The sequence below is a fragment of the Heteronotia binoei genome, chromosome 17 (genome assembly GCF_032191835.1).
Source record: "Heteronotia binoei isolate CCM8104 ecotype False Entrance Well chromosome 17, APGP_CSIRO_Hbin_v1, whole genome shotgun sequence".
NCBI lineage: Eukaryota > Metazoa > Chordata > Lepidosauria > Squamata > Gekkonidae > Heteronotia > Heteronotia binoei.
In genome coordinates this window covers 4,999,609-5,025,735 of record NC_083239.1, presented here as the reverse complement: position 1 = coordinate 5,025,735, position 26,127 = coordinate 4,999,609, and the positions used below count along the sequence as shown (strand labels likewise).

The window sequence follows — 26,127 nt, the reverse complement described above, 5'->3', positions numbered from 1 at the left end:
ACTGCTCTGGGTTCCCATTGGGGGGAAAAGGCTGGGTATATGCAGTCCTTTCATCAAACATACAGACTGAAAATATAGAGCAGCTGCTAGAAGGAGCTGTGGGTCCCTTTGGGTCATGAGGGATGATGGGTAGAAGAAGTGCTACAGTATACCTCTGGCATTATGCTCAGGAGAGGTATGGGTGGAAGCACAGGATCTCAACTGGAGTTTCTCCTGAGCCATCCCCACCAGACATTGAAGAGGCAAGGCTTATGATCCCCTCAGGGCTCTTATGCACAAACTTTGCAGGGCCCTCTTGCTGTACTATAACAGTGCACAATCCAGCTTCTGAAGGTACTGCAGCTTCTGAGATTTCTGCTGAGAAAGAGACATCTCCAGGTCTAAGAGCGCTTGATAAGCAGATAAAAATAACTGGGAGGCAAAAAAAGAGCAAAAAGACTTGCTAAATGGAGATGAAGACCAACAAGACAAAGAACATAAACGAGGTAGACAAAATAAGGCACCTAGCAGAAAGTCTATCCTATGAGTTTCAAAAACAAAATGGAGAGAGAAAAATCCACACAGCTCTTTTTAAGGCTTGTACTCACAAGAGAGGCAGAATGAGACTTGAAGGAGAGCGGTCTGTGCGCTCATTATGCTTTGAAACGGTAAATTCCAAGACAATGTTTGTTTCTGCTTGTCCTCTGATAGGCTCTAACATTTTGCCAACATCGGGCCAGAAGACACAAGAGTCACAGGCAAGTAGATGGGAACAACATAGAAAGAACTAACCATCAACAGCAGGAGCCAGACCTTAGGGAGCTCCATAAGTTTAGGGGGCTTAGTGTGCGATTGCAATAAAAAAGGCCAATGCCATGCTGGGAATTATTAGGAAGGGAATTGAAAACAAATCAGCCAGTATCATAATGCCCCTGTATAAATCGATGGTGCTGTCTCATTTGGAGTACTGTGTGCAGTTCTGGTCGCCGCACCTCAAAAAGGATATTATAGCATTGGAAAAAGTGCAGAAAAGGGCAACTAGAATGATTACAGGTTTGGAACACTTTCCCTATGAAGAAACGATAAAACGCTTGGGGCTCTTTATCTTGGAGAGATGTCGACTGCGGGGTGACATGATAGAGGTTTACAAGGTTATGCATGGGATGGAGAAGGTAGAGAAAGAAGTACTTTTCTCCCTTTCTCACAATACAAGAACTCGTGGGCATTCAATGAAATTGCTGAGCAGTTTGTTAGAATGGATAAAGGAGGTACTTCTTCACCCAAAGGGTGATTAACATGTGGAATTCATTACCACAGGAGGTGGTGGCGGCTACAAGCATAGCCAGCTTCAAGAGGGGGGTAGATAAAAATATGGAGCAGAGGTCCATCAGTGGCTATTAGCCACAGTGTGTATATATATGTATATATATGTATGTATGTATATATATGTGTGTGTGTGTGTGTGTGTATATATATATATATATATATATAAATTTTTGGCCATTGTGTGATACAGAGTGTTGGACTGGATGGGCCATTGGCCTGATCTAACATGGCTTCTCTTATGTTCTTCTGTGACACAGAGTGTTGGACTGGAGCGGCCATCGGCCTGATCCAACATGGCTTCTCTTATGTTCTTATGTGACACAGAGTGTTGGACTGGATGGGCCACTGGCCTGATCCAACATGGCTTCTCTTCTGTTCTTATGTGACACAAGAGTGTTGGACTGGATGGGCCACTGGCCTGATCCAACATGGCTTCGCTTATGTTCTTATGTGACACAGAGTGTTGGACTGGATGGGCCATTGGCCTGATCCAACATGGCTTCTCTTATGTTCTTATGTGACACAAAGTGTTGGACTGGATGGGCCATTGGCCTGATCCAACATGTCTTCTCTTATGTTCTTATAAGAAAAAGCAAGAGTATGGAGAGCTGAAGTCTGGCAGCAAGGAGTTGTTCAGGCTGAAAAACAAGGTGGTTTGGCTGAAGGATCAACTTTCCTATGGTCAGTTAGGTCCTTCCAGCAGAGAACTGTATTTTCCTCCTGAGAGAGCCTGGAAAGTATGAACCCCCAAGCTGCCAGGTGTGCAATTCACCACATTATGCAGGCTTCAACTGTGTTCTTAGCTTTCATTCTTCATGGGCATCTGCGGAAGAATCTGGAGGTGAACTGATCCACCTAGAGGATCCTGGATCTTGTACAGGAGTCTGCTATAGAAGAAAAGCAAGGGGTCTTCCAATGGATCTTACACAGTGCATGATGCCTCTGGAATAGTGAAAATCCCAGGGGAGGGTTCTTCCCTCAGCGAGGGAGGAGGCCGGGCCAGGACAAGTCATGACAGCATTTGTATTTTTTTTTAAAAAATACTTATTACAAAAGCATGAATAAATATTTTAGCATTTAAGTACGTGTTAATTTATGATTAGTGTCAGACAGACTGGTGTAGTGTGGACAGCATACCGGACTAGATCCAGGTAGAATTCCCACTCTTGTGTGGAAACTTGGGTCAGTCATACACTCTCAGCTTTACCTAAATCAGAGAGCTGATATTGTAAGGGTAAAACGGAGAAATGGATGATAACGCTATAAACTTGAAACTGAGTGTAGTTTTGTAAGATCGCTGTATGATTTTTAATGTTTTAATTATGTAAACTGTGTGAAATGTTTAAATTTTAACTGTGTAAACTGTGTGAAATGTTTAAATTTTATGTTTAAACTTTTATATTCTTATGTTGGATTTTATATGCTGTGAGCCGCCCTGAACCACCTGGTGGGAAGGGCGGGATACAAATTACAAATAAACTAAAAAAAACCCCTAAACTATACTGCTCTGGTTCCTGTTGGACAGAAAGATGGAATGTAAATAAATAACTCTCCTATGCCTAATTAATATAAAACTACCAAAATATACATATACTGTAAGACAATATATTTTTCCCTTCAATTGTAAGTGGTGGCAGCGGAAAATAATAGAAAGGTACAAGTAGGGATCCCACAAGTAACTTGCGGGAGTGGTCATCTCATTCCTCCTGCCTTTGCTTCCTCTCTTCTCCTCCCCTTCTCTGTGTCTTTTTTTCCACCCTCCCCCTTCTCTTAATTCCTGTCTCTCTCGCTTCTGCATACCTACTGCGGATGGAACTAACAAGAATTTGAGCAGACTTCGGAGGATGCTGGAAGACAGGAGGGCTTGGCGTGACTCGGTCCACGGGGTCGCAAAGAGTCGGACTCGATCGCGCGACTAAACAACAACATACCTACTGCCACATTGTGTGCCTCCCCTAACTCATCATTCTTTTTTCCAGCCTCAAGGGTGCCACTGACTCTCCTGGTCACCTCCTTTGGCAGCTCATCTGGAGCACCGCAGACTTTTCTGCTGGCAGCTTCTATCCCTCCAGCTGGCAGCTTCTACCCCTCCAGCACTGATCTCTTGGCCACCTGCCTACCGTCAGTTCCCCCCCCAATACACATTAATGGTGCCACCTGCTCTCCTGGCCTCCCTACAGCAACCTCACCCACTCATGCTTTGGAGGGGCCTTAGGCGGGGACCAGTGATACTCATGGGGGAGTGTATCCCTTCCCCTCTCAGCTTTAATCCCCCTGCATTGTCACTGCCGGCAGCCCATCATAGCTCTCTCTTTATCAAACGTAAATGAAAAGCTAACCGGGGGGGGGGGGAGGGATCCCCCATGACTATTGCAGCTCCTGCCTCTCCCCGCCACAGTCACAGCTGCCAGTAAGTCCAGTACAGCTCTTGGCCTCTGCCACAAGGCTTGCCCTTTCAGCCCCCCAACCTTGACACTAGTCAGCTTTGCATGGCTGCTGGCCCTCTCTGCTGGCCCTGCTGAGATCCCCCAAATTAGTATTCGACAGAAGTTTATGGGATACTTTCCATTTTTATGAAATATGTTCTCAAATGTAATTTTATAGTGTTTTGATCTAGGTTTACTGAATTTTATTGCACATTACTTTTGTTGTTTGTAACGGCCATTGGCCCTATGCAATAAAATCGAACTGAAGATTCCCCCAAACTCCTCCATTCTTGCAGCTGACACGCGTGATCTCAGCATGGTTTCTGGCCTCCAGTACTGGGACCGTTGCAACTCCTGAATGCCCTCAACCAGTGCAGCTCCCAGCTTTCCCACCAGGTCTGCTGTAGTTCCTGCCAAGAGTACAATGACATGTGTTTTGTCTGCGTATGTGTGTATTTTTTCCAGTTTTTTCCCCACACGTACCCCAGGTTTGGAGAGAAATCTCCTTTCTCTCATCATGGGCCCAATCTGACCACACTGAGAAAATAGTACATGGATTTAAGATGAATGTATATGAAGTTAAATAAGTAAGCCACACTAACGCCTCTGGTGGAAATATAGTTTATTCTTGGGTATTTGGGGTATAATGAAAAGTGTGTTAAATAAACCCATTCTCTACCTATTTGGTGGTGGTGGCGGCAGGATTGAAAACAGCATTTTCCTCAAGACTCAGCACTTTCCTATGCACCCTACTTTGGAATAGTGCAGGGGTGGCCAATGGTAGCTCTCCAGGTATTTTTTTGCCTACAACTCCCATCAGCCCCAGCCAGCATGGCCATGCTGGCTGGGGCTGATGGGAGTTGTAGGCAAAAAACATCTGGAGAGCTACCATTGGCCACCCCTGGGATAGTGCATTATTATTTCTTAAATTTATAAATCGCCCTCCCTCAAAGGACTCAGGGTGGTGTACATCATGTTTGGGGAGGGACAGTGGCTCAGTGGTAGAGCATCTGCTTCGGAAGCAGAAGGTCCCAGGTTCAATCCCCGGCATCCCCAACTCAAAAGGGTCCAGGCAAATAGGTGTGAAAAACCTCAGCTTGAGACCCTGGAGAGCCGCTGCCAGTCTGAGAAGACAATACTGACTTTGATGGACCAAGGGTCTCATTCAGTATAAGGCAGCTTCATATGTTCACATATGTTCCAGAACGCACAACAGGTTAAAATAGACAACAGATAAAATCAATACACATCCACCAAATAGTTGATGCCATACACAAGATTTCTCTCCCTCCAAATCATAGACTGGGCATGGCGAAGACTCCATGGCAAAAATCTGTCGCTGTCCTCAGTGGTAGGCCTGGTAGAACGTCTGTTTGACACACTCTGCAGAACTGAGCTCGGTTCTGCAGGGCATGGATGTCACTAGGCAGGAAATTCTACCAGGCCGGAGCCAGGGCCAAAAAGACCCTGGCTCTAGTTGAGGACAGCTGGATATCTTTTGGGCCAGGGATTGCTAATACATTTTGATCTTCCAAGCATAACACTCTTTGGGAGGTATACCGGGAGAGGCAGTTTTACAGGTACGCTGGTCACAGACTACTGAGGACTTTAAAGGTCAAAACCAAAACCTCGAAGTGGATCCAGTCCTCAAGGCAGAGCCAGCGCAGCTGGTGAAGTACAGGTTGAATATGTGATGTCATTAGGGTACCTGTAAGTTCCCAACACAGCTGCATTCTGGACAAGCTGGAATGTCCGTATCAGCTTCAAGGGTAGCTCTATGTAGAGCAAGTTGCAGTAACCAGCAACTGCGTGGATCACTATGGTCAGGTGTGGGCTAGAGAAGAAAGGGGCTAGTTGCCTGACCTGGCAGAGTTGGGGCAAAAGGCAGCCAGACAACTTTTGCAACCTGGACCTCCATTGAAAAAGAGGAGTTCAGGAGCACACCCAAGTTCTTCACAGTTAATGCCAGTGTAAGCGGCGTGCCATCAAATGCTGGGAGTTGTCATCTGAACCTTAAGTCGCCCCCCTGCCCCAGCCACAGGACCTCCATCTTTAATGGACTCAGTCTCAGCTGGCTCTGCTTCAACCGTCCAGCCACGGCCTCCAATCCCACAGCCAAACTGGATAGGGTGGCAGCGATCCATCCATCAGCGGATACATTTGGGTGTCATCTTAGTACTCGTGACAACCCAGCCTGAAATTCCACACCAGCTGGGTGAGATGGCACATATAGAAATTATTTAACATAGGAGGATTGCCCCTTGGGCAACCCTATACACAACCCTATATATGGCAAGGTGATACCCTCTCTCCTAGCATCACCCTCTATCCCCGGATCCCGGAGGAATGAAGTAAGTCACTTCAAGTCTACTCCACAAACTCCTACATTGGCAGGGTAGTGGGACAACAGATCACGGTCAACCATGTTGAACACTGCTGTCAGGTCTAACAACAACAGCAGCACCAACCCACTTTGATCCAGCTGTTTTGAGGAGACTGACTGTAATGGCAACCAGCACCATCTGTCAGCTTGTATGCCTTGAAGTTTGCTTTATTGCCTGAAATATTTACTGCTAAACTAACCCCACCATCCCTTGCCTTACTAACCATAGTATTGCAGAAGAATGTGAAAGATGGCCGGGAGGGGGAACTAAGGTGTCAGAGGTCTTTGAAGTGCAAAACATCTAGCTGGTTCCCAGGCGCCTGGCAGAGCCGAGCAAGGCCACAGCAGGGGAGGAGAGACAGACTATGTAGGTGGGAGATAACAGATATGTGAACTGGTTACTTTCAACAGAAGAGCACAGTTTTATTATGGGAAATGATTTAAACCCCCTAGGCTTTGATGTGTATCCTTAAATGCTCATGCTTGCACCCCTCTCATTATTAGTATCAATGAACCTGCGTAGAGAATAGCATTGCTGTAATCAATAAATGGAAACTTTGTTTTGAACAAAGACAAGTCTGTTCCTTCTTGAAACTTCAATGCCCCTTCACTGACACCATCTCCATCCCATGGCTAGGGTGGAAACTGGACTGGACTGGATCTAGGGCCAACACATCCTCCAGGAAATTCTGGAGCTGCTTGGCCACCGCTCTCTCAACTACCTTGCCCAGAAATGATAGATTTAAAATTGGGCGGTAATTGGCCAGATCCAATAGATTTAAGGATGGCTTTTTTCAAGAGCGGTGCTACTACATCCTCCTTTACCCCACCTCTGGATAGACCCCAGGATTGATGGACAGATTTTTAATGCCCATCAGGGGGCTCTGCATTCTGTTGCTGCTGGCCTTCAGCAGCCACAATGGACACAGGTCAAGAAGGCACATGGTCAGCCTAAGAGCACCCAGCATCTTGTCCATGTCAGCCTGAGAGAAGCTGTCCAAAGATTGCCAAGGGGCCTCAAGTTCCATTACTGTATCAACAATAATGGGCATGTCATGGCTGCCCCAAGCTGTTCATGGGAGGGTATAAATCAACAGAAATAAATAAATGGCAAAACAATAAGACTTTATCTGCAAAAGCTCGCAAATGCCTCACAGCTAAGGACTGAATTTCTTTTCTCCATTTCTCACAATACGAGAACTTGTGGGCATTCAATGAAATTGCTGAGCAGTCAGGTTAGAACTGATAAAAGGAAGGGTGATTAACACGTGGAATTCACTCCCACAGGAGGCGGTGGCGACTACAAGCATAGACAGCTTCAAGAGGGGAATGGGTAAGCATATGGAGCAGAGGTCCATCAGTGGCAGCCACAGCTTATCATTGGAACTCTCTGTCTGCGGCAGTGATGCTCTGTATTCTGGTGCTTGTGGGGGAGTACAGTGGAAGGGCTTCTAGCCCCACTGGTGGACCTCCTGATGGCACTTGGGTTTTTTGGCCACTGTGTGATACAGAGTGTTGGACTGGATGGGCCACTGGCCTGATCCAACATGGCTTCTCTTATGTTCTTATGTGACACAGAGTGTTGGACTGGATGGGCAATTGGCCTGATCCAACAGGGCTTCTCTTATGTTCTTATGTGACGCAGAGTGTTGGACTGGATGGGCCACTGGCCTGATCCAACAGGGCTTCTCTTATGTTCTTATGTGACGCAGAGTGTTGGACTGGATGGGCCACTGGCCTGATCCAACATGGCTTCTCTTATGTTCTTATGTGACTCAGAGTGTTGGACTGGATGGGCCACTGGCCTGATCCAACATGGCTTCTCTTCTGTTCTTATGACTCTTCCTGAAAGGGAGGTTAAAAATCCAAATTACCCTAAATAACTGAGCCAGGTGAGAGCTAGTGGATGCAATGGAGGCTGCAAAGAAATTCCTCTTTGCAGCTTTCGCCACCATCTCATAGGTTTTCAAAAATAACCTATAATATGCTCTTGCAGCTTCATCGTGAGACTGGCACCACACTTGCTCTAGCCATCTGAGTTCTCGCTTCATCCCCCTGAGCTCCACTGTGTACCATGGAGCCTGGTTGGGGCAAGAATGAAGAGGGCATCGGGGAGCAATTTCATCACTGGCTTAGACAACTGGGTATTCCAGTCCTCTATCAGCTCATCTAATGAATCATTGGGAGGTAGATCCTGCAGAGCATTCTGGAAGCCAACAGGATTCGTAAGTCTCCACAGGTGAGCAAAAATCCACTCGCCCCCTAGACGAAGTGGGAATCGTACGCACACCTGGACTTTCAGGGCAAAGTGATCTGATCATGGAACCCTTTCTGGGGCACTCAGATCAACATTTTTCTCTGTTCCAAAAATCAAATCAAATTGGGGAGGGACGGTGGCTCAGTGGTAGAGCATCTGCTTGGGAAGCAGAAGGTCCCAGGTTCAATCCCTGACATCTCCAACTCAAAAGGGTCCAGGCAGTAGGTGATGGAGATGGAGGGACGGTGGCTCAGTGGCAGAGCATCTGCTTGGGAAGCAGAAGGTCCCAGGTTCGATCCCCAGCATCTCCAACTAAAAAGGGTCCAGGCAAGTAGGCGTGAAAAACCTCAGCTGGAGACCCTGGAGAGCCATGAATGGGGCTGTGGCTCAGTGGTAGAGCATCTGCTTGGTAAGCAGAAGGTCCCAGGTTCAATCCCCGGCATCTCCAACTAAAAAGGGTCCAGGCAAGTAGGCATGAAAAACCTCAGCTGGAGACCCTGGAGAGCCATGAATGGAGCTGTGGCTCAGTGGTAGAGCATCTGCTTTGGAAGCAGAAGGTCCCAGGTTCAATCCCCGGCATCTCCAAAAAAGGGTCCAGGCAAATAGGTGTGAAAAGCCTCAGCCTGAGACCCTGGAGAGCCGCTGCCAGTCTGAGGAGACAATACTGACTTTGATGGACTCAGGGGGTGATTCAGTATAAGGCAGCTTCATATGTTCAAATCCAGGGTGCAGCCTGCTTGATGTGTAGGGGCAGATACAGTCTGGGAGAGTTCCAGCATTGCTATGGATGACACCGGATCCAGAGCTTGTTTGGCATGAATGTCAGCTGTTGGTTACTTGAACTATTATTTTTATTCATCAACTAAGCTGCTACAAGAGAAGGTTAGAGAAGTCTGTGGATAAAACCAAAACAAAATGCAATCACTTGCCTGTCAGCAATGCTGGATGGTTTATCTCGAATTGGAACCAACATTCCACCCCAGAATGAAGCTGAGAGTACCTTTAAAAGAAGCATATATTTACTTTAAAAATACCCTTTATTGTTCAGAGCACTTCTGACAAATAATGCAAAGACCAAACAAAGACAAAAAAACCCCAACACCTTTTACTAGAACCAACCACAGTGACACAAAACAGTGCATAAGATCTCAGGTTCATTACAACTCTTAAGCACACCGGATGTTAAAAAATTTTTAAAAAATATATTGGGGGGCTGCTGAGTTAATGGCTACATGAAAACTTATTTTCAGAGAACTTATTTCTTTGCCACTATTGCCCTTTCTTTCTAGAGTTTCAGTACGTTCAGTACAGTGTGAAGAAGTTATCTAGCATAGAAAGGGGATCATTGCACCAGAAGTATGAGCCTCTGGCACAAATCAAAGGGTGAGGGGCTGTGTGCCTTGGGCCCAAATATTTCATATTGTGACTGGAAAGTTCTATTAGTACCAGAGATTGAGACAAACCAGTTGTATACACAGAAGCAGCACTGCCTTATAACTGCCTGAAACAAAATCTGCTGAACAATGCTAATTTTAAGATATCAAGAGTTTAGTCCTAACTGCCTTTATGGCTAAACAAAGGGCAAGTTTCCAAGGGCAATTTCTACATGAAATAGGATGTGTGGAGAATGCACTGTTTCAGTGCAGATGGAAGCTGGTAGATGGGGGAGGAGGGGATTTTTGAAGATGGCCAGTATTTGGTATGGATGCTTGTCGCTTATCTAATCTCCTAAACATCTCAAGAGATGCCAATACAAGGGCTCTTATTTCCTCGATTCCTTTGCTAACAAGACCAGAGAGACACAAATCTGCACTTCTATCTGATTTATGGGAACAGAAGAGTAACTCCACCTGGTTATGTGAGCCTTAAATCCATTCTGCACTTGTTGATGAATCTTCATCAATCCTACACTTGTTGCTTACGGATATGTAATTTTAACTTATTATTTATTGCATAGACATATGAACATATGAAATTGCCTTATACTGAATCAGACCTTGGTCTATCAAAGTCAGTATTGTCTTCTCAGATTAGCAGCGGCTCTCCAGGGTCTCAAGCTGAGGTTTTTCACGCCTCTTTGCCTGGACCCTTTTCAGTTGGAGATGCCGGGGATTGAACCTGGGACCTTCTGCTTCCCAAGCAGATGCTCTACCACTGAGTCACCATCCCTCCCCAAACATATGAACATATGAAGCTGCCTTATACTGAATCAGACCCTCGGTCCATCAAAATCAATCTTGTCTACTCAGACTGGCAGTGGTTCTCCAGGGTCTTAAGCTGAGGATTTTCACACCTATTTGCTTGGACCCTTTTAGTTGGAGATGACAGGGATTGCACCTGGGACCTTCTGCTTACCAAGCAGATGCTCTACCACTGAGCCACCGTCCCTCCCTCCCTAACACTTATGTGGCTCTCTAGGGTCTCAAGCTGAGGTTTTTCACGCCTACTTGCCTGGACCCTTTTTAGTTGGAGATGACGGGGATTGAACCTGGGACCTTCTGCTTCCCAAGCAGATGCTCTGCCACTGAGCCACCGTCCCTCCATCTCCATCACCTACTGCCTGGACCCTTTTTAGTTGGAGATGCCGAGGATTGAACCTGGGACCTCCTGCTTCCCAAGCAGATGCTCTGCCACTGAGCCACCATCCTTCCATCTCCATCACCTACTTGCCTGGACCCTTTTGAGTTGGGGATGCCAGGGATCGAACCTGGGACCTCCTGCTTCCTAAGCAGATGCTCTGCCACTGAGCCACCATCCCTCCCCTAACATCTTGTTGATTGTTTTATGTTTCCTGTTTTTATGGTTCAATGGTTGTTAGCCACCCTGAGACTGCTTGTGGGAAGGGTGGGCTATAAACCCAATAAATGAAATGAAATCTCTACACGCCCAGGAAAATTTTGTTTGCAACTTTGGGGGCAGGCAACAATGCTTCTCCAGGCTGGTTTTGCAAGTTTTCTTTTTTTGTTGTTGTTGCCATCTTCTGGGTGTGGAGCATGTGTCAGTGGGGGTTGGAAGTAATTGTGAATTTCCTGCATTGTGACAGGGGGCTGAGCTAGATGATTTGGGGGGTCCCGTCCAGCTCTATGATTCTATACCAGACAAAGTAGCTTGGGCTCCCACATATCAAGCTACTCTTCGGAGACCATATACAGAACACGAGTCAGCTCAGCAGTGTGATGCAGCAGCCAAAAAGGCAAATGCGATTTTGGGCTGGATCAACAGAGGATAGGACTTGAAATAATGGGTTCAAATTAAGGGCTGGAGAGTACCAGCTGGATATTAGGAAAAACGTTTTTACACTAAGAGTTGTTCAACAGTGGAATCAGCTACCTAGGGAGGTGGTGAGCTCCCCCTCACTGGCAGTTTTTAAGCAGCAGGTGGACAAACACCTGTCAGGGATGCTTGAGATTGATCTTGCATTGAGCAACAGGTTGGACTAAATGTCCTGTACGGGCCCTTCCAACTCTGTGATTCTAATTGTTCTATGCATATAATGGCTAGATCACACAAATTGATGGTATTGCTTTGCTCTGGTTTGACCTCACCTAGAGTATTATGTTCAGTTTTGAGCATCACAATTTAAGAAGGATATAGAGAGGCTGGAACGTGTCCAGAAGAAGGCAACGAAGATGAGAGGGGTCTGGAGACCAAGTTCTACGAGGAAAGGCTGAAGGTGGATGTTTAGCCTGAAGAGATGACTGAGAGGTAATATGATAATCATCTTCAAGTGCTTGAAGGGCTGTCATAGAGGATGGTACTGAGTTGCCTTCTGTTGCCCCAGAAGGGTGGATCAGAACTAACAGGTTGAAATTAAATCAAAAGAGTTTTCAGCTAAACTTTAGGAAGAACTTAGGAACTTTAGGAGTGGTTCCTCAGTGGAACAGGCTTCCTCGGGAGGTGGTGGACTCTCCTTCTTTGGAGGTTTTCAAACAGAGGCTAACTCTGACAGCAGTGCTGATTCTGTGAGCTTAGACAGATCATGAGAGGGTGGGCAGGAAGGGCTGCATCAGTGATCTAGTTCTCATGGCCTAGGGTTGCCAAGTCCAATTCAAGAAATATCTGGGGACTTTGGGGGTGGAGCCAGGAGGCATTAGGGGTGGAGCCAAGATCAAGGCTGTGACAAGCATCATTGAACTCCAAAGGGAGTTCTGGCCCTCACATTTAAACGGACGGCACACCTTTTCAATGCCTTCCTTCCATAGGAAATAATGAAGGATAGGGGCACCTTCTTTTGGGGCTCATAGAATTGGGCCCCCTGGTCCAATCTTTTTGAAACTTGGTGGGTATTTTGGGGAGAGGCACTAGATGCTATACTGAAAATTTGGTGCCTCTACCCCAAAAAACAGCCCCCACAGAGCCCCAGATACCCGCGGATCAATTCTCCATGATTTTCCATGAGAATAAATCTCCATAGGGAATAATACAGTTCCCAGCAGACATTTCCCTCCCCTCCCCCCGCTTTCTGACAACCCTGAAGTGGGGGGAGGGCCTCCAAACTGGGGGATCCCCTGCCCCCACCTGGGGATTGGCAACCCTATCATGGCCCTTTCTTACATGGCCAATGAAATGCTGATTGCAATTTTGGAGTCAGGCAGCAATTTTTCTCCAGCCCAGTTTGGCCAGGGATCCTGGAGTTTGGTGGTGGTGGTGGGGGGTTTGCCATCTTCTGGGCACGGAGCAGGGTTAACTGGGAGTGTGGGAGGAGGTGTTTGTGAATTTCCTGCACTGTGCAGGGAGGTGGACTAGATGACCCTGGACTAGATGGCCCTGAAGATCCCTTCCATGATTCTATTTTATGATTCACGGTGTTGGTGACCTTAAAAGCCCTATATGGCTTGGGAATACCATACCTGATGGGTTCTGTTCATCTTGAGTTCTCTGAATGATCCCTCCTTCCTGCCATATGTTTTTAACTATTTAACCCTGGTTGAGGCTAAACAGATGTTTTTCGGGATGAGGATTACAACAAAATATTGTTCGGCCAAGCGTAAAGCTCTTCAGTGGACATACCAGGAGAGACGATCCTGCAGATACGTTCGCCCAGACCACGTAGGGCTTTGAAGGTAAATACTATAACCTTGAACTTGATCTGGAAGCCAATGCAGCTGGCAAAACGCTGGCTGGATATAAGCCCGCAAGGGCATACCAAGTCAGAAGGCGCACAACCGCATTTTGAACTAGATGAAGTTTCCAGGTCAAATTCAAGGGCAGCCCCACACAGAGCGAATCGAAGTAATCCAGTCTGGAGGTGACCGTTGCACGGATCCCTGTGGCTAGGTCACAGGAGAGATAGGGACCATTTGCATGATCAGCCAGAGATGACAAGAAGCCCCTCACCACTGACATTTTACTAAACTGGTTTATGACACCGAGCAATTCCATTGGGTGAATCAATATAAAAGAGCAAGGCCAGCAACAAAAAGGGGAAAGCTTGAATACTGTACCACAAAAAGGACCCAGGCGTATTTACACTACTCCCAATGGCTACAGTTAACAGAGCTAAGTGAAAGAGGGCATCCTTCGTAACATGGCTTTTTTGTAGCAGGAACTCCTTTGCATATTAGGCCACACACCCTGATGTAGCCAATCGTCCTGGAGCTTACAGTAGCCCTGTACTAAGAGCCCTGTAAGCTCTTGGAGGATTGGCTACATCAGGGGTGTGTGGCCTAATATACAAAGGTGCTCCTCCTCCTACAAAAAAAGCCCTGCTTCATAATGTAAATTCATCAGGGATATCGCCATTAACCATTATTCTGATTTTTATACATTAAAACCACCCCATCACCAAATTTCCCACACACACACAAAAAAAGAATTCAACGCAAAGTAATTTCCACTGTACTCATTATGAGCCACTGACAGTATAGGTGTACTTACTGAATTCCACAGAAATGGCCTGTTTAACTGAAGCTCAAAGTCCTCTTTCAGAAAGCTCACATCACCACCTGTGTAACCCGCCAACTCCTAAAAAAGCAGAATCCATTTTGAAACATCCAAGTTAACATCCAATTAAGAAGAAGATGATATTGGATTTATATCCCGCTCTACATTCTGAATCTCAGAGTCTCAGAGCAGTCACAATCTCCTTTACCTCCCCACCCCCACAACAGACACCCTGTGAGGTAAGTGGGGCTGAGAGAGCTCTTACAGCAGCTGCCCCTTCAAGGACAACTCCTGCAAGAGCTATGGCTGACCCAAGGCCATTCCAGCAGATGCAAGTGGAGGAGTGGAGAATCAAACCCGGTTCTCTCAGATAAGAGTCTGCGCACTTAACCACTACAGCAAACTGGCTCTCTTAAATAAGAGAAACATTTTATAAATACCTATATGGTTCATTATCCACTGTTTTTGTGTCTTAGTGCTGCTATAAACTTGAACTATACATTCTTTTGGAAATTATTTTAAAAAACAACTTAGCTATGTAGGACACTCCCTTCTCCGCAGCGTTTCAAAAGACACCGCCGCTTGAAGTCAAGCACAAACCCCACTCTTTCTCCAAATAACTATACCTGATTTATTTTCAGCAAAGCACCTCGTCTGGGCAAGATTGAGGATTTTCGAGAATCAACCACCATTGCATGCTGTTGGGGGGGAAGATCATACAAAGATTTATATGTTAGGAGTAGGCAACAGAGACATCCTGCTACATCCTGAGACATGCACTTACTGCAGGGTATAGAAAATGCAAACCCTCCAAGTTTCATACTTCAGTTTATTTAGAAAATCAGTTTGCTGGACTCTGACACTCTAGGAGGACCATGATGCAGAATATTACAATAATTAATTCGGCGGTATTCCTAGTTCACTCTTTTGTCTGAACTTCAGCGCATTGTCCTTCATAAAGAAAGAATCAACACACAAGAGTCCCCTGAGAAACTGTCCAAAGATCTGCTTCTGCAAGTGGAAACAGCTTGAATTTTGTCAACTTGGTACCAAACTTTATCCCAAAGCCCGTTTTCTACATACAGTGGCACTAGCCTGTGTGCAGCTGAACTGAGAAAACTGCTTAAGGAGCGGAGCATGCCTCTGCATACAAAATTGCACACCAGATATATGTTCTTTCAGTTCTCTGAATACCACTACCAACCACTGCAACATTTCCTTCACTAAGAGATGTATTCTCAGTTGCTCTGCAAGTTAAGAGACTGTGAGGAAGAAAAAGCCACTTCTCTCACTGTGTTTCACAACCCTGTAGAACCCAGTAAACTAGCAGTCTCTCTAACCTTTCTGGGCAACAACAGGGTCACCGTGCTTCTAATACACTTATTTCTACATCATTCGGTACCGTCCACAGGTTACATTATTGCAAAATTCATATTCTAAATGAAAAAGAAAAAAAAAATTACAGAAACAGAAGACTTGAGTGAGTGTCCACTTTCTTCTCGAACAGAAAACGACGCCGTTCTTGCAAGACAGCCAAGGTCTCTCCAGACGCCTTCCCATTTTAACGTATGGTTAGTCTTCCATATTGGAAACTATAAAACAAGACATTTGAACGATGAGAACAACTGAACTACGGATGAGAAAAATGTATGGCAACAACTGTTCTCTGACATTGAATCCTGACAAGATGAAGACAATATTTATTTATTTGTTTGTTTGTTTGTAATTTATATCCCACCAGGTGGCTCAGGGCAGCTTACAACATATAAAATCTGACATAAAAGTATAAAATTAAGCATAAAAATTAGACATTCCACAATTTACATAATTAAAATCCAAACATTTCACATAGTTATGTACTTAAAACATTCGAGACATACGGCGGTCTTGCAACTACACTCAGTTTCAAGTTTCAGTGCTGGTTAGTTGTAAGCCAGCTGGAAGAGGACTGTCTTACAGGCCCTGCGGAATTGAACAAGGTCCCGCAGGGCCCTTACCTCTTCCGGCAGGGCCCACAGGGCCCTTACCTATTTATTGGTAAGAGGTTTTTATTCCCTTCATTAGAGGGTCGAACTTTTTTTGAAAGACAACATGAATAGCTTGTAAGTCCTGCCAAACCCAGTCCTATTATTTGAGAAGCAAGAGGTTCACTGGCCAAAACTGCTTCTGACCAACTACATTTGGCCCACAAGCTTTCCCCCTATTTAGAGACTGCTGATCTGGCCATAATGATCCATGCAACAATAACCTCGAGGCATGCCTATAGCTGAGGTGCTCTGCATGCTGCTGCCTTTGACAATGATTTGGAAATTGTAACTGGTAAAAAATGCAGCAGCCTGGCTGTTATCGGGAGGAGACTACAGAGATCATTCCATACCCATTTTGCAGTCTTTATATTAGTTGCCTACTGGCTTCTGAATCAGATGCAAAGTGCTAGCACTTTCCTTTACGATTTGGGGCCCACATACCTGAAAACCATCTCCCAGTACAAGCCAACTTCGGTTAATAAAGTAGCACTTGATAGTTATCCTAAATTCCAATCTGCCTGTGGGGTGCTCAGTAGCTGCTCTAGCCATAAGGAACAGCCTTCTAAGACAAATGAGGAAGTCCCCCTACCTCCTTGCAATTTCACAAGGGCTTTAAGGCAGAACTTTTAAAGAATACCCTGGGAGTCTCTGGGTGGCTTCTATAGACTCAAATACGTTTTTTAATGGATGTTTTATTAATAAGATTTCTGCTGACAGTTTTAATAGTTCAGTGTTTTGTGCTTCGTAAGGTTTTCAGTGTGTTGCCTCACTTGGGTCCCAATGGACTGGGAGAAAGGTGGGCTTATATGTGTTTTAAACAAACCAAAGTGTCCTCAGCGTTTTCCATTACGGGAAGGACTGAAGCAGAAAAAGCCAACTTGAGCCACACTTCGGAAGCTAGATTTGACTACAGGAGCACTTCAAGTCTAGCGGTTCTATTGCACACCAACGTGGCTGCCTTCTGAAACTGACTCCCAAAGCTGTTGCTCCTGAGAAACACAAGGCACTGATTTCTAGCAGGCTCTTGGGCAGGTGTTGGCAGCGTCAGCTGGCTCCCTGGGAACAAGAGGGCACAGTTCTCTGTGCAAAATTGTGAGGCCCATAGAAGCTGGATGCCGAAGCCGCACACTTCTCATAACAGAGATGAGCAGCAAGCGGGGTAATGGGGCTGGCTAAGCTTTACAAAGGGGCACACACAATCTCTGTCAGGGAGCTCTCCCATGGGCTGCCCAACTGCACATAAGGTCTTACTCATTCCTAAAGCCGACGGTGAAGATTAAGGGAAAGGTTGGTCTGTCAGAGGCAGCACAAAAATGTCCTATGAAATGTCACAATTCACAAGAACTCCAAGGAGAGATGATCTGTATGTCAGGCAAGGCAGTCACTAGAGGCGACAGGTAGTTGCCACTGGTGGCTGGATTTGCAAAACCCGGTTTTCAGACAAATTAACTGCAAGCAGTGTTATTTTACCTACATTAATTTCTGTTGATATCCCTCTGTCTGTTTCACGAAGAGAACTCCACGGGAATTGCCCAGTTACTTTATACAGATTGAGAGAAACACTACAAATAAAATATCGACATTTAAGATTATTACAACGAAAGGATGTGAATCAAAAACGTGTGCTCACGAAGCAAAACCTTTAATTTTCGACACTGAAATTAAAAGAGTATCCTGACACATAAGACAGATCTCTACGGCAATGACTCATTTAATCGTTATAAAGTTCTGACTACTGAAGACGTTTGTACGGATGATCCCAGTTTTTGGACACTTAAGCAGACCTCAAAATGCTGCACCGAGTCAACCACCCTTCACTCCCTACTCGGCAAACACTATTTAGAAACAAAAAGCTGGAAGGGACCCTCAAGGGTCATCTAGTCCAAACCCATGCGTAATGCAAGAAATTCACAACTACCTCCCCACTTCACTCCCCAAGTGACCCCTGCTCTGAGGAATGCCCAGAGGAAGGCAAAACATCTCCAGGATCCCTGGGTCAATCTGGCCTGGGAAAAAAAAATCCCTTCCTTACCGCAAAGTGGTGATTGGCACTACCCAGGGCATATAAAGAAAGGGCCAAAAGAGCCGAGCATGGGTTCATCCCTTCTTTTCCTCCCTCTCACAATCTACCTAAATTCATAGTAAGTTATAGAATCAGCATTGCTGTCAAATGGCCATTTAGCCTCTGCTTAAAAGCTTCGCAAGGAGAGCTCACGCCTCCCAAGGAAGCTTGTTCTACTGAGGAACCACTCTCACTGAAAGCTTACGCTTATGAAGTGAACCAGTGTAAAGACAAAAGTGGATACTGCTTTACCAGCGGTACAATAGTACTCAGGCCCATGAGCCAACACAAACCACTAGCTGTGTCCTCAGGCCAACACTGGAACCTTCAGCTCAGATTGGTATTTCTTGCAATTTAACTGCTAAACATTAGGGTTTGTAGAATCTTTCGGGCTCAAGTGCCGTGTTCTACTGGAGAAAGTTTTTCTTCCAGACGTTTCGTTCTCGGCTGCGGAGAACATCCTCAGTAGCGTTGCAGCCGGAGCAATGTTACTTTCTACAACTCTACTTTCTCCAGTAGAACATGGCACTTGAGCCCGAAAGATTCTACAAACCCTAATGATGTTACCAGCCGTGAAAACCTGAAATCCTTGATAACGGCTAAACCTTTTTTAAGATGGGTTGGGCAGAAGGTCACAAGAGTGCCCAGTCACTCACTAAGCAAGTAAACACAGCTTTCAGCTGTTCCGCTAGACCTACACTAATCGCATTTATTTCCCCTTCCTTTAGAGCTATGTTTTAGGTTTTTATTAAATTTATACCCTGCCCTCCCTGCAGAGGCAGGCTCAGGGCGGCTTACAGCAATCATCATAAAACAGTGCATCATAATAAAATCAATTAAATTTAAAAACATTTAAAAACAGTTGGTGCCAATTCTGATATTATTCAAGTTCGACGACGTCAGTATTCCCTGGATTCCTTCTGCTGCTACAAGTCTCAAAGTCAGCCGAAAGCAAGCCGGAAGAGTGCGGTCTTACAGGCCTTGCCGAATTGGGCAAGGTCCCGCAAGGCTCTAACCTCCTCCGGCAGCTGGTTCCACCAGTAGGGGGCTGTTACTGAGAAGGCGTGATCCCTGGTAGCCGTCAGCCTCGCCTCTCTCGGCCCTGGGAGCACTAAAAGATGTTGAGTTCCTGATCTTAGTACCCTCTGGGGAACATGTGGGGACAGACGGTCCCTCAGGTACGCAGGTCCTCGGCCATAAAGGGCTTTAAAGGTAATAACCAGCACCTGCAGCAAATCCAGTATACTATTGGTAGCCAGTGCAGTTCTTGCAGAACCGGCTGTATGTGCTCCCACCTGGGCAGCCACATTAACAGCCTGGCTGCCGCATTCTACACTAGCTGTAGTTTCTGGGTTCGTGACAAAGGCAGCCCCATGAAGAGGGCATTACAGTAGTCCTATCTTGAGGTGACCGTTGCATGGATCACAGTTACCAGGTTGCTACGGTCAAGGAAAGGAGCCGACTGTTTCGCCCACCTAAGATGGAAAAAGGCAGATTTTGCAGTTGCTGCTATCTGAACATATGAAGCTGCCTTATACTGAATCAGACCCTTGGTCCATCAAAGTCAGTATTGTCTACTCAGACTGGCAGCACACCTCCTGCACACTGGGAATTATTAGGAAGGGAATTGAAAACAAATCAGCCAGTATCATAATGCCCCTGTATAAATCGATGGTGCGGTCTCATTTGGAGTACTGTGTGCAGTTCTGGTCGCCGCACCTCAAAAAGGATATTATAGCTTTAGAGAAGGTGCAGAGAAGGGCAACTAGAATGATTAAAGGGCTGGAGCACTTTCCCTATGAAGAAAGGTTGAAACGCTTGGGACTCTTTAGCTTGGAGAAACGTCAACTGCGGGGTGACATGATAGAGGTTTACAAGATAATGCATGGAATGGAGAAAGTAGAGAAAGAAGTACTTTTCTCCCTTTCTCACAATACAAGAACTCGTGGGCATTCGATGAAATTGCTGAGCAGACAGGTTAAAACGGATAAAAGGAAGTACTTCTTCACCCAAAGGGTGATTAACATGTGGAATTCACTGCCACAGGAGGTGGTGGCGGCCACAAGTATAGCCACCTTCAAGAGGGGTTTAGATAAAAATATGGAGCACAGGTCCATCAGTGGCTATTAGCCACAGTGTATGTGTGTATATAACATTTTTTGCCACTGTGTGACACAGAGTGTTGGACTGGATGGGCCGTTGGCCTGATCCAACATGGCTTCTCTTCTGTTCTTATGTGACACAGAGTTTTGGACTGGATGGGCCACTGGCCTGATCCAACAGGGCTTCTCTTATGTTCTTCTGTGACACAGAGTGTTGGACTGGATGGGCCACTGGCCTGATCCAACAGGGCTTCTCTTATGTTCTTAAGTGTGACACAGAGTGTTGGACTGGATGGGCCGTTGGCCTGATCCAACATGGCTTCTCTTATGTTCTTATGTTCTCCTGCACACATACACCCTTGCTCTGGACTTAGGGATGCCTGGAAGCCCCAGAAACTTTGGGAGTGGAACAAGGGGGGTGGGCACTGCACAATGTGTCAATGTCACAACTATGCAAGAGCCCAGGTGTGGTATCAGCACATCAGCTGACACTTCGGAAAGAGCACTGGCTGATGCACTGATGATTGGAGCTTTCACCTGGGCATGACATCAACACATTGCGTGATGTCAACATATTGTGTGATGTCATTTCAGGTCCCCTCTGTTTTCCCACCTGTGCAGGGGCAAAGGTGGATGGGAGGGCCCAGCTGACAGGAGCATGTCTGCAAGAAGTAGGCAAACGGCACGCTGGTCTGGACATGAAAAGAAGATGGTGTCGGGTGGAAATGCGCACGCTCTGAAGAGAAACAGCCTCGGCTCGCCCCTCTCCGGACAAGAAAAGAGATTAGGACCGAAAGATAAGTAAATATTGAAGTTTTGGGGTCATAATATTTGGCAGTGAAGCTAGAGAGTCAAAGAAGTTAAAGGCGTGCTCAGAAGACAGCTAGCACTGAGAAAAAGGGAGTATTTTGGAAAACAGATAAGAACCGGAGGCAGTGATTAGCACCGTTAAAATGGCTGCCACTACAGTGAAACAGCTTTCCGAACAGATAGCACAGTTTCAAGCTTTAATGATGCAGTCTCAGAACAAAATAGAGGAGACTGTTGCTAAAATTAATAATGAAGTTAGCCAGATAAACAAGGATCTGCAAGATATTAGGCAGCTGGCCAACAAGGCTGATAAGGCAGCGTCAACAAATCGGAAGGAGATAGTTTATTTAAAGGAGCAGATTAAAAGCCTCTCTGACAGAGCAAGAAGGGCAAACCTTATCATTCATGGTATTTCAGAAGACATTGACTCACGACACTTGGAAGACGGGATAATAAATTGGCTCTCAGAACAGCAAACAGGTGTTATGATTAATGCTGACCAGGTCGAGAGAGTCCATAGGCTTAGGTCTAGAAGGTCAGGGGGATCTCCGAGACCAGTGATAGTCAAATTTACAAGAGAAAAAGTGCAGCAGCAAGTCTTTTTGGCTTTGAAGAAGAAGAGGGCGCTGGAATTTAAAGGGAAAAGGGTATATGTGAGACAAGACTTTTGCAGTGAAACACTGGAAGAAAAAAGACAAATGAAGCCATTTGCAGATAAACTCTTTCAGAACAAGATATTGTTTACATGGGCTTAGCCAGCCACTATTGTGATCTACAAAGAAGGCAAAAGACTCACAGCAAGGAACCCAGCTGAAGCAAGGAAACTCTTGGAGAAAATGGGTCTGGACCCAGGAGAAACAGGAACTCAACCAGAGGAAGAGCTTAATGTCGACAAACCAGAGGAGGGGCCTTCTACACGTCAGGAGAAACGACAGAGGACGAGACTATAAGATGTTCAAGGAAAAGGAGGAACTCCAAAAAAAAAAAAAAGGGGAAGTACCCCACAAATAAGAGGGAGGGAATATCACGGTCTTAAGTGAAGGAAGGAAATAATAAAAGATCCAAGAGGGGGGGGAGGTGTGCCCACCCGAAGGTATAGGGAGGGTGGAGAGATCAACCCAAAAGCGAGCCCTATACCAGAAGAGGGGAGGGGGGATGATGTGGAAGAGTGGGAGGAAAGGGTGTGGGAGGGGGGAAGGGAGAAAGGGGAGAGGCAGAATAGACTTTGTTATCCAGCCAGGGAAGGGAAGGGAGGTGAATGATTATGGCTAAAACTTTGAAAATGCTCTCACTGAATGTCAACGGACTAAGTTCAGACCTGAAAAGATATAGATTAACAAGAATGGCAAAACAACACAATATAGATATCGTGTATTTACAGGAAACACATAAGGCAAAGGATGATATTAAACCGTTGATTAAACACCCAGGATGGAAAGTATTGGCTGAAGCAAGAAGTAGAACTAAGACGAGAGGAGTTGCAATTTTAGTCCACACAAGGATCGATATTAGGATACTAGATCTCATTAGTGATAGGGAAGGGAGATATGTGTTTATCAAAGGTAGGTTTCAAAATAGAGTAATAACGCTTATAAATATATATGCCCCAAATACAGGACAGAGGAGATTTTTGAATAAAGTTATGCAAAAGGTTCAGAAATTCTCAGAGGGAGAAGTTATTATAGCAGGAGACTTTAACATAGATATGACCAAGGAGAAGGAGGCCAGGTGGAAAAGGAATTTGGTAGAAGCACACGAGGCCTTAGGCTTGGTTCCAAAGCCGACACATTTATCAAGTAGACACAAGACAGCTTCTTGTATAGATTATATATTTCTTAAAAAATCAAATAATTGGGAGTTGAGGAAAGTAACAACCCATCCAATATGGATCTCAGATCATGCTCCACTAAATATAGAACTGGTGATAAAAAACGAGCAAATTAGAAGGACCTGGAGATTCAACAATATGGTCTTATTAAAAAAAGAAAATAGACAATATATGGAAAATCAAGTAAAACAATATTTTAGAGAAAATAAGGGAACAGTGGCCACAAATATCTTGTGGGAAGCAGCAAAAGCAGTGTTAAGAGGTCATTGTATGATGAAGGAGAAAGAAATAAAAAAAGAATGGTATGCTAACAAGACACAGAAACTTCAGGAATTAGGCGCACTGCAGAGCAGTCAAGTTATTAGATTCGGCCCTGATAGGAAAAAAAACCGATGAAATTAGGAAACAATTGGACTTTATGGATTCGAGGGCATTATGGAAAAAACAAACCATGGTAAGAAATGAGTTTCAAAGAGATTCAATAAACTCCGTTAGGAGATTGGCTAATTATCTCAAGACTAGGAAAGAAAAGCAAAAGGTGGAAAGTATTAAGAGACAAGGAAAGGTCACGCAGAACCCGAGAGAAATTAGGGAAGTGTTTCAAGAATTCTACAAAGAGTTATACGCTAGGAGGGATATAACAGAACATATTGAAGAAAGTGGAGAAGTGTTGGGAGATACAGATAGAGAGAGTTTGGAGAAGGAAATAACAGTTCAAGAAATAGAGGAAGTTGTGAACAATTTAAAAGTGGGTAAATCCCCAGGGCCTGACGGCTTTACTGTGGATTTTTATAAGGAGATGAAGGAGTTACTGATCCCCGAATTACAACAAGTGTTTAATGCTATATTGAAGGGAGGGAAAGCTCCCGACTCTTGGAGAATGGCTGAAATAACTGTAATATTAAAACCCCAGAAGGATCCTCGGGAAGTGGGTTCATATAGACCAATAAGTTTACTTAACCAGGACTACAAAATTTTCGCTAAAGTTTTAGCAAATAGGTTAAGGAACATATTACCTCATATAATAAAAGAGGATCAATATGGCTTTGTAAAGAATAGGAGTATTGCACATCCTATAAGGAATATATTTAATGTGTTGTACCATAAACGTTCTGGGCAACTTGCTTTACTTAAATTAGATGTATACAAGGCATTTGACACGCTGTCCCATGAATTCTTATGGTCCATAATGAAGAAGTGTGGGATTGGCCCACTATTCTTAAAAGCCATTCAAGAGGTCTATAGGGAGGGGTCAGCAGTGGTAAGAGTAAACAACGAACATACGGATCAGCTCCCAATTGAGAGAGGTGTGAGGCAGGGCACTTTCCCCATCCCTGTTTATAATGGCGATAGAGCAACTAGCAGAAAGGATTAGGAATTCAGGGAGAATAGAAGGCTGTAGAATAGGAAAGGAGGAAATAAAAATCAATTTATTTGCAGATGACATAATCATGACAATATCTAACCCGAAAGAAGCCATTAGGGAAACGAAAATTATTTTAGAAGATTTTGAAGCAGTATCAGGCTTAAGGATAAATATGGGAAAGTCTGAAATAATGTACTTTAATGTTGGTTTGGAAGAAAGGAAAGAGATTAATAGGATAACTAATATGGGGATGGGAGTTAAGAAATTTAAATATCTAGGGATAGAAATTTATAAAAATATTAACAGGATAGTGGAGGGAAATTATAATAAAATCTGGGAGAAAATAGAGAGGGATATGCAGCAATGGGGGAAAAGGACGATGAGCCTGACCACTAGAATAAAGAGTGTATCGATGTTTTGGATGCCAAGGTTGTCGTACCTTTTTCAAACGATACCACTGGAGTTAGATAAGCAAAAAATGACTAACTGGAACACTAAAATAAGGGAATGGATATTTGGTAGTAGGAAACTTAGATTTCCAAAAAAATTGGCATACAATCATAAATCAGAACTTGGATGGGGAGTCCCAGATATAGTCAATTATTATGAAGCATTTCAGCTTAAAGCATTATTAGAAATAGAGAAGGAAGGGGACCAGAAATGGATAAGGTTTGAGAATGAAGCTAATAATGGGGTAGGAAAACATGGCATCTTTACGAACATGGGGGCGAAGGAACTTAATTTAAACATGGGACCAAGGAAAAATGGGCTAAATGTTTGGAAGAAATGGCAACCAAAATGGCTGAATCGGGTATCTAGATGGACGCCATTAGAAGTGTTGATGGAAGGAGACAAGGAGCATAGGTGGAGCGAACTACTTAAGGCTAAAGGATTTAGAAGGGTAGAAGATTTGTTAATACTAGATAAGTTAAAACCATTACATGAATTTCAAGAAGTCATAGGAATACAATACTGGCTTAAGGCCACAGGATTGTATACTAAAGTTAAAAAGGAAGTGGAAAAGAGTAACTTAAATGAAGAAGAACCTATGGAAAAGTTTTATAAATTAATGGGTAAAACAAAAAAAGGATTAGCAGGCATCCTATACAGGAGCATGAATTTAGGTAACGAAGGAGCAATAAGCTACCTTCAACGGTCATGGAGTTTAGAAGGCCAAATAACGAAACGAACAGGGGAGAAGATAATGGAAGGTTTTAAAAAAGTTAAGATACATAAGGTTAGAGAAATGGAATTGGAATTTTTCACCAAATGGTATAGAACTCCGGCTACTTTAGCCAATATGTTTCCTGGGTTGAGTCCTAAGTGTTGGCACTGTAAGAAAGAAAAGGGATGGTATTCCCACATGTGGTGGGAGTGTCCTGAGGCCAAGAAACTATGGGATATGGTAGTGGGAATGATAAAGAAATTTTTTCAGGTAGAGCTGAGAATTAACTTTGAACTAATGCAGATGAGTTTATTAGGGAATGAAAAAACAGGGAAGAACAACCAAGATTTACTAAAAGCAATGATATCAGCGGGTAAAGCGGTAATAGCGGCAGGATGGAAGGATAAAAGTAAATGGAAGGAAAGTACTTGGCATAACTACCTCTTTGATTTTGTCCAGTCAGATATAGCCGCTATAATGTTGCAAGAAGAATCATGGGAAGAAAGAAGATCA

The 26,127-nt window shown here is 44.6% G+C and overlaps 1 protein-coding gene and 2 non-coding genes across 3 annotated transcripts in view; 2 read left to right on the top strand and 1 right to left on the bottom strand.

Annotated features, from left to right (window-relative positions):
- The window catches only part of SAMM50 (SAMM50 sorting and assembly machinery component), a 60,010-nt gene that overhangs the window by 15,359 nt on the left and 18,524 nt on the right, over window positions 1-26,127 (bottom strand). Inside the window, exons 7-11 of the mRNA XM_060257552.1 lie at window positions 17,756-17,843; window positions 15,718-15,846; window positions 14,881-14,952; window positions 14,249-14,335; window positions 9,301-9,371 (exon numbers count right to left, since the gene is read on the bottom strand). Coding sequence (XP_060113535.1) covers window positions 9,301-9,371; window positions 14,249-14,335; window positions 14,881-14,952; window positions 15,718-15,846; window positions 17,756-17,843 — 447 coding nt within the window. The remainder of the gene's footprint in view (window positions 1-9,300; window positions 9,372-14,248; window positions 14,336-14,880; window positions 14,953-15,717; window positions 15,847-17,755; window positions 17,844-26,127) is intronic.
- On the top strand, window positions 4,711-4,787 carry TRNAP-CGG (transfer RNA proline (anticodon CGG)). The gene has a single exon. It is a non-coding gene; the product is annotated as a tRNA-Pro (tRNA).
- TRNAP-UGG (transfer RNA proline (anticodon UGG)) lies at window positions 8,885-8,956 on the top strand. Its single transcript has one exon. It is a non-coding gene; the product is annotated as a tRNA-Pro (tRNA).